Here is a 22,288-nt window from a genome sequence, read left to right as displayed (position 1 = left end):
TTAAAATGAACAAAAAATTTAAGAAAAAGGGTGGGTCTATTAATTTTTCCATGACTGTATATAACAGCATTAAAATAATTTAACATTATTTATTTCCATAGCATTGTTAACCAGTAAAATAAGTATTTCCTCTTTATTAAGGATGGTTTTTATAAAGTGTTATAACAGGCAGACAAAGCTGACGTCTAGAGTCGTTTAAACAGTAGTTTGAGTAAACTTACCTTTAAATAAGCCTGATATATAAGTCCATTAATACACAAATGCTTGAATTAGATTTCCAGTCACTCAAACTTTTCATTGTCTTATCGGACGTGTAACACTGACTGATGGCTGTTGTCTCAAAATAATACAAACCCGTTTGTTCTTAAATATGCACAGGATGCAAAAAGTGCAAAAATAAAAGGAGAACAACTTTTTATCTTTTATTTGAAATGTGGCTTTACATAGGGAAACTGAATGTCATGTTTGTGGATATAAAAAAAAGTTCAATAACAAAAACTTTCACACAAAAGGTGTGGTATGTCTTTTTGCAACATTCTTTCGAGCTTCCCACTGAATTTGAGCTTTGACAGAGGCACCTCTCTTTAATAAATAGTTTCATTTACAGAATGACTTATTAGTTATAAATATGAAGGCGCATTTTTAAACATTTCTTTTTAAAGCAATTATAAATGTATTGATTCCATTACAAAAACAAACAGGCAAGCAAATCAGTCAAGCAGAAATGCAAAATAATATTGGCAAAAGCAGAAATTGGCACAAAATGATAAACGAACAAACAAAACATGATGTTCAAACTCAAGTGAAACTTTAAATTATAGGCACTAGTTTCATAACACCCACCACACCAACAACCAGAACAGCTTCCCTAACACTGGCACACCTTTCCATTCATTATTATAGCACAAGAGGTAAAAGCCAGCAAAACATATCATCTAGTTCTTTACTTTTTGATGAATGATATACACTGACAGAATCTGTTCAGGGAATTTAATGGACCACATCAAAGTTTTCTTGGTTTAATTGGTTGAATGAACTGGGACAAAATGTGTTTTTGAGCTTCTTTGTTTCAGGTAAAACTCAGATCGAATGTCAAGCTGTTCTTAAACGGACTCATTTTAGCACTTTAATGGAAATGTATAATCTTGGCAAACTGTGGTACAAGTCAGGGCCGAGGCTTTGGCCGAGGTGTCATTAATCAAAGTCCTGATTCGACGCTTTGAAAACAATAAAGGCTTTGGAGAGTTAGCTTGCAGTTGAGGTTCAAAATGTACTTTTTTTTTTTTACAACTGAAATCTTCAAACAAAATACTGATATGGATGTTTGGACATACATTTCTTTAAATAATTTGAATAAATAATTTCCAAACCAAAGTTGTGCATACATTCTGGCTGATTTCTTTTTTTTGTTTTTCTTACAAGAGGAAAGATTCTTAAATGTCATACCCACACCGAGGTGCTTTTACTGTTGCAAGACATCAACAATTCTCTAACAATACGGGACATTTCACCTGCACAGCATCATCATAGAGATCGCTCACCGACATCTGTAAAACACAGAGCATAAAGAGAGAAATGTGTGGAAACATTTCAACCTGAGGGAGGTGAAAGAAGACCAGGGGAGAGGAGTGGGAGGAAAGCCGGGCCATGAAGTGATATGAACTGTCTGACAGATGATTGCAGTCAAACCAAGGCAGGTGATGTCATGCGTCCTCTGCTGGCGGAGCTGGAGCCGGGCTGGTTTCTTTGGCATCTTGTGGGCCGTCAGCACTACATGCCTGACCCCTCCAGAGCCAGACCACACAGAGGAACATGGTGGGAGCTCCTCTGTGATATGATGTGGACACTGTCCTCTCCTTTTTTAAATTCTGACTTGTATATATATTTCTCTCTCTTCACTGTTAAAGTATCTAGGTAGATAAAGTGCCATGTTGTAATGTCTGCCTCCTTGTGTTGATAGTTTGATTGGAGAGCCCTCTGCTGGCCCGTTTCAGTAACAACCTTCTCTCCAGTTGTCTCCTGCGCCGCCGTAGGTCCGAGGAGCAGGAAGAGATCTGAGAAGGTAAGGAAACGCATTCAGGCAAAAAAGGTAAATACATTTTGTCTGCAGCTATATGGCAATGCCACACATCCTATGAAGTTAAAAAGCAATACTTTTAAGGTGTATAAATGATCAAATTGAACCATATTCCTAACCTTACAACCTCACAAACTGATCACAATCATGAGGAAGCTAAACATTTTATAATGTTTTTATAGTATGTTATTTATTAATTGAATTTTAATTTCCTTCATTTTTGGTAAACTTGTACACAGACAAAAAATGTTGTAAAATGACATTTTGTTATGAAAAATTGCAAAAAATATGTAAATCAAGGAATCTTATATATATCGGTTTGTAAAACGCTTAATTTTTTTAAGTTTAGGAATATGCTTCAATTTGATAATTTATACTCCCTTAAAAGTCTTGCTTTATATATATATATTTTTTTTATTTTTTTTATTTGTAACTTTACTTTTTGTCTATTTGAGTGCTTTTTTTCCCTTATTTCATTTATTGTATTTTTACATGTTATTTTTTGTGTCAAGACTTTTACGACATTCACTTTATTTTAATGTACATGTAAGTGGTTTATAGAATCATTTCTGTTTGATTACTAATGGTACAATAACGGCGTAAAAAAGCTTTCTGAAACATGGTCAAAGATGTAGATAATTTGCTCATCCTTTTTTTCATATTCAGTTGAAAGCTATACAAGACCGTATATTTTATGTTCAAACTGATAAACTTTTGTTTTCAAATCTGTTTTTATTTACATTTTACAGTGTCCCAACTTTTATGGAATGGGGCTGTGCCAATAAAAAACCCTTGAGGGGGAAAAAAAAACTTGTTTATGGCAGTATCTGCCAGTGATCCAGTTAGAGAAATTCAGAAAGTTGTGATGTTGTCGTGTGTGCGGTGTAAATACCTGCGCACAGGTTGGGCCAGTTTGCTGCGAGGCAGAGGGATCCCCCCTCCTCCTGCAGGAGCACTGGGCCGGGGCAGGCCGCTGCGTGGAGGAGCCAGGGAACGGGTCGGGGTGGAGGTGGCTGAACCGGGGTTGGATGTGGCCTTTACCGGTTGCCTCAAGGCCAGGGGGGACGGCGTGGCTGGAGTTCGCAGCTTACTGGGAGAGGGGACTGAAGACAGGCAGAGCAGGAATAAAGTCAGGTACAACTGGATTATGATAGCAAGTCTTTATAGATAATATGCTTTCATAGGTTATAGTCAGTAGTTTTACAATGAAGTAATGATCACATGATGCTAATTTACATATGGTATAACAAAACACGTCTACATACTAACTATGTAGGTCTTTCTTAACCACATCCACCACAAATGAAGTCAAACCTGTCACGATGCAAGTTTAGAAACTACAAAATAAACTTTATTAAAACAAACATAAAAGCTAATAAACTCAGGTTAAAGTTGTGTTGACAAAATGAGGTGATAAACATATACAGCAAATACTAGTGAACCAGAAGCACATAATAAAGCACGACATCAATACAACCACGGCGTAGAACCACAATCACAATATTAAAAACCCTCAGTGAATACTCACTGAAATCACCTTCTTCTCCAAAGCAACAGGAGAGTGGGACTAGACAAAGACGAAGACAACAGAGACAGGCCTTAATTCAGAGCTGGGAGGAAGATGCTGAGGATGGGCAGCAATGTGGTGTCTCTGACTGCCTGTTTGTTTTCTAACAAACTAGGACAATATGTGGCTTGTTACCAATGTGAGCAACAACGATCGCTACATGTAGCAGTGGATAGTGATGAGACAGCAGTTATAAATGTAATGTAACCTTTAGTGATTGTGTGTTTTTGCTGCAACCTGGATTTCATCAGGCACAATTTCAAAAAGGAATATCGTTATAGTTAACTCCATGCTCAACTGCCAGTTTATTAGGTACACCTAGCTAAAACTAATGCAGTCGAATAACACAGTCCTGCTTTAAAATGCCACTATCATGATGTTTATAAATTTCAGTTTCTACTAGTTATAAAGAGATGTTGATCCAATCATGTGATCATGTTGAAGGATGCAGTTTGTGATGCTGGGTGTTTCCATTATTCTGATAAATGTAAATGGGTGAATAAAATAAAATAAACACCTGTTATATAAGTAAGTATAAAGCAATACCCTTAAACAGCACTGCAGCCTCCAAAATGATCACTCAGTTAAATTAATTTTAAACTTTTTCAACAAAAGCATAATAACCTTTATAGCTGCACTGTTGTAGATTAGATTCAACTTTGTTATTGCACATTGAGTAAAGGTACTAAGACACTGCAGTTTAGCATCTAACCAGAAGTGCTCAAGTGCAGAGTTATGTACAGAACTAGAATATAAATAAAATGAGGAGTAGTTTGTGCATTATGTATATGAGAGTGTTATCGAGCAGTAAGTAAGTGGATGTGTAGTTGGCGGTGTTGGATTTTTGAAAGTAAGTATTATTATTATTATTATTATTAGTGATATTTGTTTTAGCTAGGTGTATCATATAAAATGGCAGCTGAGTGTATATATAGCAACATTTGTCTTTATAGACAAAAATGAGAGGCAACAAAAATATACATTTATGTTAACCACTTGTTGATAAGATCTAATTTTGGAGTGAACTATTTCATGATGCTACCTATCAGTATATAATGCTAACTGTCGTCACTCTTCCTTAACAGATCCTGTCAGACTACTAAAAATGTCAAACCAATTTATTTCTCAAAGAGTCCAAATTGTTTAGAGAAAAATTTTGTTAAAGGTTACCATCTTATTTCCTTGACAGGCAAATAAGCATCTCATATCACTGCAGAAGATGGCTGAACAAGTGACTAAATTGCTTTGAAATGAAAAACAGCTTATGCAAATAAAGAACGTCAAGTGCTCATTCCTCTGAATACAAAAAGATCCTACTTTGGCTATTTTGATTATTTGAAATAATGTGTAAAAAAAAACAGGGGAGTCAATAGAGCTAGAAAAGACAGAACTGGGTGTAACTGAATCCAAGTTAAGGTCAAAGATGAAAACATTCATTTTATGCAGCTGGACGGAGCTGAGTGACAGTAATGTGATTCTGATTATCAACCATGGACCAGCAACAGCACAGAATTACCGTTTTGACATTTCTGAGCCAATATGATCGAACTTCTATTTTCACAGAAACATGTCAACACAATCCTTGTATGAATCAACGGTGCCTTTAAATTCCTTCAGTGTGGAGGCAGACGTGGGAGTTCTCTAACTCAACCTTGTCTCTGCCAACAACCACCCTGCTCCACCTCTTTCTTTACTTTTTTTTTCTCACAGTGAAAGCAAAAACAGAGGCTTCACCTGCACTCAGTTACCTCAGTCTCAGAAATTATAAGATGGCAACTAGTGCATTGATGAACAATGTGGCAAATCCACTTACAATATAGCTATTTCAGTCTATACCGTCAGTGCACAGGCAACCAAACTATGTAATAAATCAAGCACATGTCTGTGTGTGAGATTGATCTCACAGCCTCCAGCTGGTTTAGGAGCAGGCTGTTACCTCGCAGGGCTGTTGGGCTTTGGAGGTGCTGTTTAGGTTTCGGGGAGGAGCGAGATGGGGTCGAGTATCTCGGAAGTTGAGCTCCTGCTAGAAAAACAGGGACATTTCAGCATGGGAGTGAGACTTCATTCTGCCTGAGATTCACAACATAACTTGTGGAAAAAAAGGGGCCGTTGAAGCAATGAAGGCCATAGAGGGCCGAGGTGCAGTTTGAGGCCACTAGGGGGCTCTACAGCCAAACATTCACAGGCAGCTTCAGTCAGGCAGAGGAGCAAAGTGCCCTGTCAGGTTGAACGGCCAATCCATCGGTCATCTATCAGCACAGCCAGAGAAACCAAGGCTGGTTTTGGTTACACATGCTTTACAGTGAAGAGAAGTCAGTAAAAGAGGCAGAAATGTAGGTGTCTCACATGCCCAGTGCAGCCAAAGCTCAGCTAGAAAAACACACAACTATCAGGACAGTAAACCTCTCAACTGTAGAATTATAGTATACAAATAAAAATGCATAAGGATTCGGCAGAGAATTTTCTGCTGTAATGTATAAAAGATCCAATTTCTCACAGCACATGAACTCCCTGCCCCTCAGGCAGGATAAAGGCAGTCACTACACGTTTAACCAGCTGAAACCTGCCCTTTGACCCCTGTCCTCTCTGTCTCTAGTAAAAGTGGATTACTGTTTCTGGATTTAGGACAACACCATTATCTTTATCTCCCATTACAGGATTGCATCAAATGGATAGGTTCAACCCACAGAGGTGGGATTCTAAGCTCTTAAAGAACATAAAACCTTTGCACAAAATGTAAAACAATGTTAGCTTCACTGATAGAAAGAGTCACTCTGGATTCCAAGTGTTGCTGGTGCCATGCTCTAATTCTGCAGAATGAGTGTGTGTCTTTGAAGTGAAAATTATGCCAATGCGATGGGAGGAAGGATGCGTGTGAACAAAAGATATTACAACTGAAAATGATCAAAGACAAAGAGGATCCCCAAAGCCATGACACTACAAAGCAGCACGGTCCTCGTACTGAAGGTGCAGCCACAAGGATTAGCAGAATTCCCACTTGCACAATGTCTTAACAAGAGATTACACAGCCCGTCGTGTTTCTGAATGTTCAGGATACTTGGAGAGCAAAACAAATATTAATATAATGTCAGCTGACAACAAAGTGATATCAAAAATGAATCTGAGTCTGGTAATAACTGTAATGTAAAGATTAATTTACAACTCTGGATGTTCTTTGCAGTAAAATGGATTCAAATACAAATATGATGTTTTTATGTGCGTTTATGTCACCAAACTCACTCGCAGACTGGTTCTGGTGTCGAGGAGAGCCACCGTTTGGCACTTGCAGGTTGGACTCGCAGCTGCGGCTGTTCTTAACGGGCTCTGGGCCCTGCGCCGCCGATGCTGCTGAGGAGCGTGTGAGGTTGGGAAGACTGCGACGTAGTTTTTCTACAACAGCAACAGTAGAGTGTTAGCTCAGGTAAAAATTACCAACATGTCGTCCATGTTTGCTAGCTCCATTTACCTTCGTTCTTCACCACGTTGGTCTGCAGGTCGTGCCCGTGGCCCTGCAGCGAGTGGCGAGGCTGCTGCAGGCGGCTGATGATGGGCTGAGGCGAGCCGCGGCTGTGGCTGTAGTCGATAGAGCGGGCAGGGGAGCGAGAGCGGGGCGAATTCCTGGGGGAGGCGCGGGGAGAGTGGCGAGGAGAGGGGCTGAAGCGGCTGGAAGGCAGGTGGAACGCAGGGTGCACCGCCTCCTCATCGTCCTCCAGACTGTGTGCATCCAACTCCTGGTCGCTGAAGGTGCTGCGCCGCAGTGAGTGGCAGGACGAACCCGAGCTCCGTCTGGATGCTGTCGCAGCGTAATCTTGTCTCAGACCTGATAACATAGACACACTCACAGTTACAACACACCATAAAGAAGCTGTTTAATCACAGAAAAGTGAGATGACACTGCTACAGGTACATACTCTCTTCCTGCATGCGTGCCAGTATCTGGACGTCAGTGACATCATTCAGTTTGTAGGTATTCGAGGAGCCCACTGAGTCCTCGTCCATTTCTGAGGTGCTCAGCTCACTGTCCACTGACGACTGCGGGCTCACCGCTGGAGGATTCCTCTCAGCTGCTGAGTTTCGCTGGTGTGCTGCAAGGAAATCATTTGTGAACACTTTAGTGACATATTCAATAACAACAGCAGCTGTTCTGTAACTGTTAGTGAACTATAGAGACTCATACCTGCGTTCCCGGGCATTAGTTGCTGTCTGACAATGGGCACTTTGCTGGGGGTTGAGGAGGGGGAGTTGAAGCCACTGCTGTAAGGGCTGTTGGCTGCGTTTGTGCTATACGGGCTTCCATAACTCTGCTGGTTGTAGGGGCTTCCATACAGGCTCCTGCGCTTGTTAGCTGCAGAGACAGAACAGAAGCAAAATATCAGTCAGTCCACAACACATTAGAAACTCAGGACAGATGAGCAGCAGTACAGTATGACAATGAAATCTAGCATTTTATATGAGATAAATGTTTTTGCTGCACATTTTCCGCCAGTTTACTTTACAGTTTTAGTAACTGCGCCCCAAACAATCCATGTCATAGTGTGCAGATCCATAACCACAATTTTATACAATAACAGTAAAAGACTAAGATGAGTCAAATCATTTTTCTTGAAATAAATGTGACGTTACATAAATTCTTGATATGATCAATAACTGTTGCAGCCATATTTGGGTCATTGCATGAGTATGAAATGTCACATCAATTCTGTATTGATGCCGCTTCCTCTCTACTTTATTACAGATCAGTGTGTAATATTGTTCTGGTTAAAAATGAGTTAAGTTGTCTCAAAAGAATAAAATGTAAGTATGCTGTTGACGAGTCAAAAAAAATCCTCTGAATTTAGAGAATTTGGCCAGCTCTTCTCATAGCTGCCAATAAGATTCTTCTGGGTCATTTCACTTAGTTAGGAACCTTCCTCAGTAAAAATACTCTTGGACCGCAGTATACGGTTGTCCCCAAAGATAGTGTTCCTTTATTGGAGTGAACAACAGATTAGTGATTGAAAAAAAAAATCAGTTAAATAATTTCTGCAGTATTATTGTCCTTCTACAGATGGATACAGTCATGCAGAAGGATCTCTGAAAATGTAGCACTTCTTTGAGAGGATTGGTGTGATGCCAGAGATTTGATCTTTTCTTTCATCGTCCACCAATGACCAATCATTATCCCCTCAAAAACCACAGAAAACAACCAGAACTAATCCGCTTTAAATGCCTTACTTAGCCAAGAACAAATACAGCAGTGACTGACTAATGGAATAAAAAACTAAAGAGTAAGCAGCCTAAAATGTCAGTGGTAGCAGATGGGTGAAATGTGGAGGTCAAGATAATGCATTTGTGGAGAGAAACCAATGACTGAGAACTTAACAGTCATTGTGTCACATGCCCTAGTATGTTAACATACTACATCTATACACTGTAACCCATAAAAGACCCTGACAAAGCCTGTTGCCCTTCCCAGTGTTTGACGACAACGCCAGCAGTGTCTGTTCACAGCCGGCACCTTTATGAAAGCTCTACAGTGTGCTGGCAGTCTGCTCGAGTCTCTTAAACCATATGCTGAGTGTGGGCCTGATAGAGAGGTCCTGCATCATCAGCCGGGAGACACACTTAACAATACATGGCATTCAATAAAGACACACAATGCAATTCTCTGTGAAATCCAGCAGAGCAGCAGTCAAAGGCTCCAGTCTGCAGAGTCCCTGTCTCAGTCATGAGATCAGACTCTGGACAGACTGCTGGTCACTGCTACAGTTTGAATGGTTACTCTCTCCAAGTCCACTTGTTTACACATCCCTCTGTTTCTTTCTCTCTCTATCTGACTGGATGTGTTTACACAGCTGGGTGGTGCCTTTTAAGATCAGCTACCTTCCTCTTTCCAGTCACTCCTGCCACTTTCTCCCTCCCCTCTCTTGTGCTCTGCACTCTGTCCTCCTGCATTATTTAGGAAATACCATCCTGTCCACTCTGCTGCCATCTGCACGGATCAACTGCTGAGGAATGTCAACAACACTGCAACATGTAGGTCTGTAACGCTGCGCACTTTAAAACTATGATGGCTTTGTTTCCATAAAAGGACTTGATCAAAGGTCGACAGATCAAAACAGTTAACCCCCAATATCAACAGTCCAGATTAAAATGTGTCTGTCAAGCCTTTCTTTTGACTAAACATTATGCACAAACACACCACTGGCTTTTATAGAACATATAAAGCAGAAGCCATGGTTGGAGTCATAATTGATTCTTTATTGAAATGGTCCACAATTAACTGATACTGAACATACAGGACTGGTGATTATTTAGCTATAATGTATTTTATTTATTCTTCAAGTGGTCTGTAATTGACTGATACTGATTTACTGAGCTGTTTATTTAATTATTTGTTCATTCTTTATTTCCTCAGTGTTGGGGAATGTCTAGAATTGGTTGATAAAGTATCACATTGTAAGTTGTATGTAGGGCGGCTGTGGCTCAGTTGGTAGAGCGGCCATCTTATGATCGGATGGTTGGTGGTTCGATCCCTGACCATGGCAGCCTACATGTCGAAGTATCCTTAAACAAGATACTGAACCCCAAATTGCTCCTGATGCTGCGTTCATCGGTGTGTGAATAAATTCCCAATGGTGGCAGGTGGCACCGTTTAGGGTAGCCTCTGCCACCAGTATGAATGTGTGTGGTCGCAAAGCGACTAGAAAATCGATATACAAGTGCAGGTCCATTACCATTACCATGTATAATAATGTTAAACATTCTTTAATAAAGTTATTTGTTTAAGAAAGCAGTTCTAAGTACCTTTGCATTGTCATATTGTTGCAAAAACAGTGCACCTAGAAAATAACATTTCAACTTTTATTTCCAACTCAAAAAGTCACTATATCAGCTGCCATACTGGAAATCTGTGAATTTTTCCCTTTAAAAATTATTATCGATTTCAAAAATCCCATATCAGTCAGGCTGTACTACTGACAAATGTAATGACATTTCTGGGAGTGCGAACAAACATGAATCATCTCTTGTTTCTGTAGGATACAAAGTATGCCTGAAATCATTGTGCCTAAGAACTTTCAGCCCTGATGTTTGGAGGACATTAGACGACTATGTGCCCTATCACAGCATCTCAAGCAGCACATTGTCACTAGAAAGAGACACAGACCAATCTAAAGGGACCTGCAGCACAGGGACCAACCAAAATAGACTGTCCTCAAATCCTCATGTCCTAAAACTAGAAGTCAAAAGAAAAGAGATGAAGTGCTGTTACTGTCAGTGATGCCGTTTTGATTTACTGTGATATCAAATTAGATTATCAGAACTTTCCGTCTTGGCTTTTAATATGTGGAAAGTTCAGGGTAGTTTCCACAGGGCAAAAAACAAAAATGCCAGCACACAACAGCCTCATACAAAATTACGGTCTGGAGGGCTTTAATGGTGAGAAAGAAATGGAAGACAACACTTGGAATTGAGGTCTGGTTGATATGAAAAAGACTTTAGGGCTTAAAACAGCTGCAGAGAGGATATCACAAGCGAAGAGCAAACAGAGAAGCTTTTGTAAATGAGAGAGAGAAATACCACAAAAAGGATAACACTGGCAGAGACATGCATGAGACTGTACAGTGCAAAGAAAAGTCAGAGCTTTTCTGAGCAGGAGTAGGGCAGGCCAGCTCTGTGACTGGGACCTCTCGGGTCCTGTATGTGCACTGGATCAACAGCTGTCAAAGCAGCAGTATGGAAAAAAAACTGTTGAATTGTTCTGCTTAGGCAACACATGCTTTAACTTCTTATCAGGATCATCTGACATGAAGAAAGTAGTGCTGTCTGACCAAGCCTCTCCTCCGTGTCGGTAGTTATATAATTGAGGCACGTCATCTGGGGATATGATTTATACAGGGTGTGGAGACAAAAGGCTCAGCCACTTTTGACAAACTAAAATGTGTTTAGAACCAGTGAACATCTTGTATGAGTGTGAACTTGCTGCATGAGGAGATTAGATTGATACAAGTGTTCTGGAAGAAAGTCGTCTGTTTGACTCACTTTTGCCTCAAGTGAGGTTTTTTTTTTCTTCTTTGCAATTCCTTTGACACAAACTCAAGCAACGCCATGGCAACAGGGTTTCCATGCTCCTGTTAGAGACCGGGTGTGAAGGAAAGTAGCTGGGAGCCATGAGGGTGTGTCTGTGTTGAGTCTCTGTCTCTTTTTATTAACAGACACATTTTCTCAGCATGTTAGATTTGCGGAAGTATTTTTGTGTGAAGACATAATATCCATTTATAGAAAAATATTTACTAATCGTTGATGTTTAATTTGATTTAAATGTTTAAAACCATGTGTCCAGTAAATCATAAGACTCCAAGGAAAATATTTTTGCCTTTACTGAAAGCCTTTGTGTAAGTGGTGATAACACTGGGGCCAACTGAGGATATAAGTGAGGGAGTGGGCTGGCTGGTATCAGTGACAGGAGGGATATTTTCAGGGGCTGAGGAGGATGACGTTATCCTCCTGCCACACCTACAGTGATGAGATCACCTCAAATAAGCACGCTTCCCTAAACCTCACTCAAGTGGCTAGTTATCTGTAGTATTAGTCAGCTGCTGGACAGACAGTGAGCTTTGTTCACTGAGGGTCCTGTGAGGCTACACACAGGTTTGGAGTTTTTGCCTGAGTATTAGTATGATTTGCATCAGATATAAGCGTAAAACTATAAACAAAACAAAAAAATTGTGGTGATAATTAAAGGCAAAAGAAAAATAAATTGTTCTTTGTGTGTTTTGATGAAAGTTGCATTGCAGATTCATGATTTATCAGTTATATGATCAATTATAATGGCGACCCAGACAGCTCTCATACCAGAATCCCTGTCCCTGTTTACATGCTCATAAGCATATCTGATCTGTAAAATGTGAACTAAAAAACATAACAAGGAATGCATGAGATATTACCAGCTGATAATATAATGACAAATTGCTGTCACTGACTCAGCATATAGCTGCCTTTCCCACAACCCTTTATTAAGGATGGGACCTGAGAAGTGGTTCCAAGTTGTCTGAGCTATCCGAATTGTATGCCACCAAACTTATCAATTCATTTTATTGATACCTGCATGTTTTTCGGACAGTTCCACATTGCAAAACAATGACGTCAAAGTCATGAGTCTACGCTGCAGGAAACTTGCAACAAGCATGGCTTCAACCGTTCTGCTTGAACTGTCCCTAAAATTATCATTTTAAGTAAGCGTGGAAACAAGGAATGCCCGGTTATTATCACTCCAACACACTATGCACCGGTGCCAATGCTTCCCAACTGAGCAGCACATCCGTTACCAAGGGTAAACATCATAAGTTATAATCGATACAGCACAGGACCAATCAATTTCCATTCCAGTCTACTATATGCATTTGTCAATGTGTCATTTATCTGCAGACAAAGCAGCCACATGCTTTAGATTCTACAAAAGCTTTTTTTGTGTTGAGCACACTGACATTATTTTAGAGTATTTAATTACTTTTTTTAGGCAAGTCCGCTGTTTCACTTGACTTTTGTGCTAATCAGGACTAAGGAACTACATTCTTTTATTGTTGTCAAAGGGAAATAGAATTGCTTTTATGGTACAGATGAAGAGCTCCAATGACAAATATTATGTAATTAGAAAAATACATACAAACTAAGCCCAACCAATATGGGACTCTCAAGACCAATACTGATACCCATTTTCATCCACCTTTGCTCTCTACAACTTTCTTACCATCAGGTGTTCATAACCTATAGGTGTTCATAACCTACAAGTACAAAAATGTCCGATTATTGGTTATCTTATCTTTACCAGCCATGAGAAGCAGGTAATTATTGGTTATTGGCAACAGCTGAAAATAAAACTTCCCTAAAACAACTGAGCAATGCAGATCCGCAAAAGGGCCAAAGTCATTTTATTTGGCAGCCGCTACAAAAAAATGTCACTGTCCTTGTATGAGGAGGTGACTGTGTGTCCAGGTGCTGTCCAGACTCTTACACAACAGAGCTGTGAAGATCACCATCTCTCCCAGTGAGCAACCTTCAGCAGCCTATTGCTCAACATGATCCAACTGTCACATGAGCATACCGCTGTCAAAATGGAAATGACCCCTCTCAGTTTAGCTGCGAGGATTTGAGGCCTGTCTTCGTCACTGAGGGACTCACTATAATTAGTGGCAGTCAAAAGCTCAGAAAACACACACAGGCCGAGCTGGAAGGACTAACAGAAGGTAGACCTGGGTGATACATTGTAGTTGAAACACTTTGTTTATGTGTGATTTATACTGTATGCATTTACAAGGCACTTTGTTTTATCAGTGTAAAGGAAAGAAAGTGAATTAAAATACAGCAACACTGCTGCACTACAGAGCTCCAACTACACACTAAGGGGTCCAGATGGGACTGTCACAGAGTCAAGTCTTTCAACATGAGGCGCGTTTTAGTGAGCTACTATGTGTGTGTCTTCGAAGAGAGGATCTGCCCAACACTGGTTGGCGGCTCAGGTAGCGGCTCAGAAAGCACCTGCCTCGGGTAGGTACTTTCTGGGCCGCTACTAACTAGTCGACAATTGTAGCATCCTATAATGTAATAATTTCCTGATAATGTAATTACGCCTGAAAATGTAATAAAATTTGCACTTAACTCGATTGAAAATGTAATAAAACCCAATAATGAAATAACTTCACCAATAATGTAAAAAATATCCTAACTGATAGAATTCTAGCTCAGATAAGCTTCTGAGCAGAACTGGAGACCCCAGGTAACTCTTCCCTAAACGAACCTCTTCACAGATTTCCAACAAATCACTACCTCATGAATACAACCACAAACCAACAAAACAACTTCCTGAAAATGTAATAAATTCCCAATAATGAAATAAGGTATTACATTATCGGTAAAAATGTTATTACAATATCAGATATTTTATTACATTATTGGTGAAGTTATTACAGTATTGGCTTTTATTAAATTTTAGATCAAGTTAAGTGCAAATTTTATTACATTATCAAGAAATTATTACATTATAGTGTGCTACAACACTGACTGGATACGGTTGAGGTGGGAAATGACGTGAGTAGAACTCGACACAACCACAACATAAAAACGCCATTTTTTTAAAGAAATAAGCAGAGCAGACTGAGACAAGAAAATCGAGAAAGAAACAATCTCCTTTCCTTCCATGTTGATGTCTCGTCTGTTTGGACATGCCGTGTCGGTCTGCTGTCAGCGATGAGTCACTGACGTCACCGTCAAAATTGTCGCTGAATAATCACGTAATTGTCGCAGAACTATTTACTTCACATTCAAACTAAAGTACCTGTATGGGAACAGAGGCCGAGGGGAACTAACTAGTGGGCTTAGCCAAAACACTCAGCTGCTTTCCAAAAAGTACTCAGTGGAAACACGCCTATGGACAGTGACAGAGAGAATGGAAGCGGGAGACAGGTAAAGGAACCCCGGGCAGGATTTAAACCTTCTCAGCCTTAGTGGCACACACTTTGCCAGTGAGCCACGGAGAGGCCCCCGGTACCACCATCTCTATGAACCTTGGATTTTGGAGGAGAATGTGATGCACGAGAAAGATGAAATATTTTGACAGATGTAAATATGAATAAATAAATAACGTAAGCATCTAGGTGCAATCACCATGGGACAAAACGATATGCACCCCATGGTGAAGTATAAAAACAAACATTTTTTTCCACAAACTTTGATGCGAAGGAGTAACAAAAGAGGAATACTGAATCTCCTTTACGCTATCAGCAATCCAAAAGCAGGATTATGTGCCGAGCTTTGAGTGTCTGACAATCACACACAAAAAGACACACAACCTTCTGTGGAAATTAATCCCTTAGCCAATGTGCTGTGGATTCGATGCTCAAATAACATCACCTAATCTGCATCTGCCAGGTCATAAAACCACAGCTTCCACCGTAGGGTTATTGATCATGCAGGTACATGTGTGTTGTTCATCTCCCCTTTAGACTAACAGCAGCTTATCTACACAGTGGAGCAGGTAACATCCATCTGTGCTTTGTTTGCAAGTGTGTGTAGTGGTTGTAACAGTTGAAGAAATAAATGGGTGCAACATGGAGCAATTTATTTTTTGTTTTCTTGTGCTTCAGAAATCAATAAAAGGAAATAGTGAGATCATTACAGAGGCCCTCTCCCAATAATTAAAGCTCTTAGTAAGGGCTATTTTTACATTTATGTACAAGCTCTACCTTGTTGGATCAATAATTCTACATTTGCCTTGTGTACAACAGTCAATTACAATTGTCCTTTCAAAATAATGCTACATTTTGAAATCAAAATCGGACAAAGCATTCACAACAAACAACTTGTTCCAGCTTTGTCTTTAGATTTCTGTGCAATAGCATGTAAACTGTGCTTCACTTGACTTTTGTTCTAATCACGACTAAGGAACTATATTCTTTTATTGTAGTCAAAGGGAACTGGAATTGATTTTATGATACAAATGAAGAGCTCCAACGACAAATGTTATGTAATTAGAAAAGTACAAAGATATATAAACTAAAACCAAACCAATATGAGACTTTCGACTCCAATACCGAAACCTATTTTAAATGGGAAAATTCACAGACCAATATGGCAGCTGATATAGTGAACTTTATGACTATGCAAAGGTGATCAGAAGGTTGCTTTATTATCGAACACCTATAAAAGAATATTTAACATTATGTGTTACTATACATACAATTTATGACATCGTCAACTTGTTGGAGATCTGACTTAAAGAATAAATAGAAATAAAATAAAAAGCTAATACCATTTTTAAGTCACCCCAAGCATCGTTTTCTGCATTACATATTTTGTAAAAGAATTTCATATTGGCAAATATTAGACAAAATACATACTGACACCTATAGATACCGATGTGCCTTCGATAGACAAATATCTGCCAATACTATTGATGAACTGATATATCAGTTGGGCTCTAAAACAAACTGACAGCAAGTGTCCAACTGACCAACAGAGAAGAAGTAGATGTAGAGTAGATGCTTGGAGACTTTTAACCAAACAACCAAAACAAAGTCTTTGTGAGGAATTTGTCCTCCTAAAAGGGACATTTGAACCACAAATAAAAATGCTATTAATCAATCTCGATAGTTTTTTTGTGATTTGCTGAGAGATTTCAGCCATAGAGATGTCTGCCTTTACTTGAATATAATGGAACTAGATGGTGCTGAACGTGCCCCAAAAAAACTAAAATTTGACTTTAGGTTGTCCCTTAAAGTGTGATATCTCAAATGAGGGATTAATTAAGTGAATCACTGATGTTGTTGCTGTGTCTACTACAGCTGCTGTGGTTAAGTTGACACTACATGGTGTTTCCTGTTCACTGGCGGTGTTTACCTGACATGGTGAGGTCCAGTCTGTGGATGAGGGAGCGCTTAGCTGATTCCATCTCAGGACTGGGGTTGTCGAGAGCTTGGCGGCACCACACAATAGGACTCAAGGCTTTCTGCAAGGGACTGTTCAGTTTGGCCTCATAGAGCCTGGAAAAACATGAACAGCATACAAAGATGACATGTTATATCGATGTTCATAAAACCAATACAAGCAATCATTACACAAAGTTTGTTCACTGTCGTCTCTCTCTAACGATGACCGACGATGACAGCTTACACCTGTCACCTCTCATATACTGTATGATGTGACCAGACAGGAAATGAGATTGAGGGGATAACAAGTGTTGCTGCGATGGCAACGACAGATAAGGTGGATAGGCAGAGAGGTATTTTTCTGACTGTGCTTGCTGACATCGAAAATGACTATTTGTTTTAATTCAGATCTATTTCATACTTAAATATTTGTATGTTGGGGTCCAATAATGATATAAAATGCTGCTAAAATTACCACCAGTTCAAAACTTAAGTAGAGGTGACTTGCAGATATCTTTTAAACTTGACTCTTACAGTCCACATGTTGCATACGCTAATTTAGCACAAACCTGGTCTCTGTCTCTGAGGTCTCATTTAGCAAAGAAAGGGGTTTGTTCAGCCTTTTAAGAGTGAAATTTAAGCCCATTTCAAGCACTGTCAAGGTATCAAAACCAAAAAACCTCCAGGCTCTCGAAGTCAGAGGACTTATCAAGCTATCTGACAAGTTAACATTGAATATGGCAAGTTAATATCAACAAATTGATGGTTCACGAGTGATTGCCTAGATGTAACATTAGATTATGTGAAAACAAGCATTTTTCAATTAGTATATTCTTATTCAAGCATATACCTTGAAAACATAACAGTTAAAATTAAGCATTTTCCAAACTTTCCAAATGACCCTGTATGAACCCTGAAAGAGGACAGTGCAGGCGTCAGCTCCTGCTGCAGCAACATTTAAGAATAAACCACTGTCACAAGCCTAAACCATTTGAACAATTCATTGGGTTCAGTGCATAGTCAGCTGTATTGATTAAAACTGTCAAGAACTCTTGATACTGATGGGAACATAAAGGTATAACAAAAGAGGCTACAAACTAAGGAACTGGCCACTACTTCCTGTTTGTCGGTTATGCAAGTGATACAAACGTGTGCTTATCCTTAACCATTGAGAAGAGGAGAGGAGAGAGGAGAATAGTTTCCACTCAGAAGAGAAATCTGAGTCAGCAGCTGTCAGCTCTGTTGCAGCCATAGAGAAAGCCTTTCATGATGAAAGCAGAAACATTACAGGCAACAGAGCGCTTGTGCAGAGAAATACAAGCCTGGAATCTAGGTCTGCACCTTTTCTATGTTTACCAACACAATGACCGTCATTCACATTTGCACAGCACGTAGTAAATCTACCGCTAACACTTCTTGCTTCATACGTGAACTTCCCGCTCTAAAAACAATGTCATGTGTCACATGCAGGAACAGGAGTGTGACAAGCATCTATTGATAGGCTGAGTGCTGCAGGAGCAGGCATCATGTTAAATCCAGTCAGATGCTCATTCAGGGATTACAGGAGTCTATGACAGGAGCTGGCGAGAGCAAGGCACTACTGGGTAATCCCAGATATCAATCTGATCCAGAGGGCAGACAAACAGCCAGGGCATAATGAGAGTGGCTCTGTTGGGCATGAGTGAGCAATGTCTCAAAGTAGTCTGATGTCAAAAGGCTCAGTCGCTGGCACAGGCACACTGCTGCAAGCAACTGAGGGAAGACTCGGTTTGTTCTCATGATAAGAACAATGGGTAGAACAAATAAACACTTATTCCGGTGGGTTATTATCAGTGTTAGACCACTGTTCCGCTTTCTCCTTCTCATTATTTTAGAGACCTTTTTTATCACCACACCTACGACTTGGCTACATGATATATCCCTTAAGTGCTGACTGCCAGGCCACTTTACTGCTGTCAGCTGCTGTGAGCTGGCGTCCAACCAAGCATGATCCACCTTTCTAATGGCTTTTGTTTCTGTCTTTAAGTTGCATCAGGAGCTATGCCCTAATGTCGCTTATTATAGTGTCATTATAATACAAGACGCCAATCAAACAAACAAATAAACCCTTTTTAACATGGACGGCAAGGACCATCGTCTGAGGAAGAGCCATCATTAAATTCATGTCTAGTCAGCAGCAGTGGAAAATAACTAAAAACATTTGCTCCAGTATTGTACTTAAGTAGTAGAGGCAGACTCAGCCTGGATTTCTTTGGGGATGATGCTGATACCAATATTTGAATTTCTGGTATCGATATATCCACCGATATAGTATATACACATTTAATGTACCGTTACTCTCTAATTTATTTATGTTATAACTTTAAGCTCTTGTCTCCTGTGTTGAATGGCATTATAGAGCTGGCAATGCTGATAGCAGCTTTTCGTCTCTCATTCTGTGTTTTTTCCACCAGATTGTAAATTGGAGAGCACTCTGCCCGACGAACTATGTGATGACATTTTTTCCAAATTACCCACACATATTTTTCTATGTTAAATCTGTCGACAAAGTTTTCATATCAGTGCATATTGGACAACATTTATGCCAATACCGATATATCTTTGATCGTCCGACCGATATATTGGTCAGATTCTTTTTGGTGCAAATTTAAGGTTCTTGCATTTTATTTGAGTATGTAACTTTTATACACCTTTATACTTCCACTCCTACACATCTCAGAGGGGTATGTCCTTTATATTCAACTAAATTTTGATTACAGTTTTTCATCCCCTTCCTGTCTAGTGAAAACAATGTATCTTTAATTGTGTTTATTTTGTTGTTTTTTTGTAATAAACTTTTTTGGATGGGCGTTTCCAGTGGCACACCTGGTAGAGCGCGTACCATAGAGGCCTTGTCCTCATAAGCAGGCGGCCCGGGTTCGATACCGACTCGGAGCCCTTTCCCGCATGTCTTCCCCTCTGTCTCCCCCTTCACTCTGTCCTATCAATGAAGCCCAAAAATGGCCCAAAAAATATTTAAAAAAAATTAAAAAAAGCCTTTTGGATGAGCTGGAAAATACATCATCACAAAGCTGAAAACTGGGCTGTTTCTGAGCTTGTGAATAAAGTTATCTGTTTAGAGACACTTGCTTCTTACAGGACAGCGATGCTACAAACATGATGATCTTATAGAATATGATGTATTGCTGTAGATTAAACTGCCTAAAGGTCTATAGAGGAGTTCAAATTAGCACAACCTTAAACATATACAGTAACTGAAAACTTCTTCCACCACTGCTTGTCAGTAATATTGATGCCTTACAAATAACTACTCCATGTCTATCTCAACAGATTTCTATAAGCCCATCTACAAAGTCTACTTGTCTGCAATCAGCCTTGTAAGGAAGACATGTGTAACTCTGCCTCTTCAAGGGATTTCCTTGAGTTGGGATGAGAGGCGAGATTAAGACAAGCAGCACAAATCCAATCAAACTCTGGAGTTTTAAGGTTTTAAGGTTTTAAGTATGTGTATGCAAAGCCACCTAACCCTTAAAAACCTTAAATGCTCAGCACTCGAGGAAATAATACAATTACAATGTAGTGGGAGAGGATTAAGAAGAGGAGTGTGGATGAACATGTGGGCTGATAACAGCAGACCAACATGATGTCATCCTTGTTCACAAGACACTCCAAACAACGCTTTTATGTTATCAACGGCCATTGTTTGTAATCCCTGTAAACAAGATGCTTACGATCAGCTTTTGGACACTGAGAGAGCATTTATTCCTGCATGATGACATGACAGTTCTATTTCACATCTCTTGCCTTCCTCACTTGGTGCTGCAGATCGCTTGTGGCTGTGTGCCAACTGGTGTGCTAAAGGGAATTCAGAGGAGGAATATAACCATGGCTACCTCTCCCACATGACTGCTGGGCAGGGAAAACAACTTTCAGTCTACACACTGATCTCCTGCCACCAATTGCCATGACAAGCCAAGCCTATCCGCCACATCACAACAACAAAACGGTTCAACAGATGATCAGGGACTCCACAGTCCTGACAGCTGAGAGCCTCAGAGGCCTGCTGAGCAGTCTCGAAAATATGCACACACTGTAGGCAAGGTATGAGGTAATGGACAGAGATTTGGCTATGGTTGTATGACAAAGCATGTCTATTACGATCATACAGTCCAAGAATGGGCTTGGCATCACTCACATGACTTGCCAAACAACACCCTTCAGTCTGTGATCAACAATGAGACTCCTTCACTACACATGACTTCAGATTTCAAGCTACTGCGAAGCTAAAGACGATCTTTATGCCAGACGTTTGTCGTAGTAGCTAATGTTTAGAGCAGCTGTGCCAAGGCAATTAAAGCTGTCACCCAGCTCTGAAGACACAGACACGGCTGTAGAGGCATGATACCTCCCAAAGACAAGCCTGTCACTCACCAGCTGTCCTCTTCTTCGTTTAGACAATCCATGTCTTCGAGGTCTAAGATTTCCACTTCATCTAGGATTGATGTTTCCCCTTCGTCTGTAAACCCCCCGATGCTGTCTGAATAAAGTGAGTTCATACTCGACACAGAGGCGGCAGCCGATGCCCCCTCATATTCATACGCCCTCCTGAAGCTGATTCCGTCGTAAGACAGTCTGGGGCTCAAACAGCGGCTGTTCTCCAGCAGCCCACCGTAGCCGCCCGTACCGACGAACCCCACCCCAGGGAAGCCGGCCAGCCCGGCTGCCATCCCCGCTGTCAGGGAAGACGGCTCGTATCCGTCGCTGAGGGGTCTGTGGTGCCCTGACATCGCTCCGGACGAGGACAACATCGTGGACCGACTCCGAAGCTGTTCATTTTGCTGTTCGAGTTTCTTCACCAAGTCCTGGAGCTTCCGCACCTCCAAGTCCGCGTTGATATTTGAGTTGATATCCTCCATAGCGGCTCCTCAGCCCAACAAAAATATGCGGTGGTCTGTGGTATTTTTAGCCGTTTTTCTGCCGACAGTCTCCTTGTTTTTGTTAACTTCACTATTATCTACGTGTTCAAGGGAAACACTTGACGTTCAACCGACTTAAAAAGCTAAACACCGTCATCTTCCCCGGTTAATCGTGGTTACGGGCAGGGTCGAAGCCATTTTCATAATAGTCGTCACCAACTGTGAAAGACCAACAGGCGGCGGCTAACGGACGTCACCGCGTTCAGTGTCGGGAGCGAGCACGTAACCAACACCTATTTCCACGTGCATGGGTAACTTCTTTACA

General features: G+C 40.4%; 1 protein-coding gene and 1 long non-coding RNA gene across 4 annotated transcripts; one reads left to right on the top strand and one right to left on the bottom strand.

Moving 5' to 3' along the window:
* Nucleotides 1-1,245: 1,245 nt before the first annotated feature.
* Nucleotides 1,246-22,164, bottom strand: slain2 (SLAIN motif family, member 2). 3 transcript variants are annotated; one of them, XM_059341517.1, is made up of 9 exons: nucleotides 21,479-22,164; nucleotides 17,019-17,161; nucleotides 7,822-7,989; nucleotides 7,556-7,729; nucleotides 7,111-7,464; nucleotides 6,885-7,034; nucleotides 5,581-5,667; nucleotides 2,970-3,180; nucleotides 1,246-2,054 (listed from the first exon to the last, which is right to left on the bottom strand). In XM_059341517.1, exons 1-9 carry the CDS (start codon nucleotides 21,961-21,963, stop codon nucleotides 1,991-1,993), a joined length of 1,836 nt encoding a protein of 611 aa, XP_059197500.1. In that variant the 5' UTR covers nucleotides 21,964-22,164; the 3' UTR covers nucleotides 1,246-1,990. The 3 variants fall into 3 exon arrangements, with proteins under 3 accessions (XP_059197500.1, XP_059197501.1, XP_059197502.1); XM_059341518.1 differs by lacking the exon at nucleotides 5,581-5,667 and adding an exon at nucleotides 3,606-3,644; XM_059341519.1 differs by lacking the exon at nucleotides 5,581-5,667.
* LOC131978024 (uncharacterized) lies at nucleotides 1,678-4,953 on the top strand. Its single transcript, XR_009394925.1, has 3 exons — nucleotides 1,678-1,815; nucleotides 1,961-2,062; nucleotides 4,834-4,953. It is a non-coding gene; the product is annotated as an uncharacterized LOC131978024 (long non-coding RNA).
* Nucleotides 22,165-22,288: the final 124 nt, after the last annotated feature.

Source organism: Centropristis striata, chromosome 9 (assembly GCF_030273125.1).
Source record: "Centropristis striata isolate RG_2023a ecotype Rhode Island chromosome 9, C.striata_1.0, whole genome shotgun sequence".
In the NCBI taxonomy this organism is placed as follows: Eukaryota; Metazoa; Chordata; class Actinopteri; order Perciformes; family Serranidae; genus Centropristis; species Centropristis striata.
The sequence above is the reverse complement of the archived record's forward strand: the minus strand, read 5'-3'. Positions and strand labels throughout refer to the sequence as shown.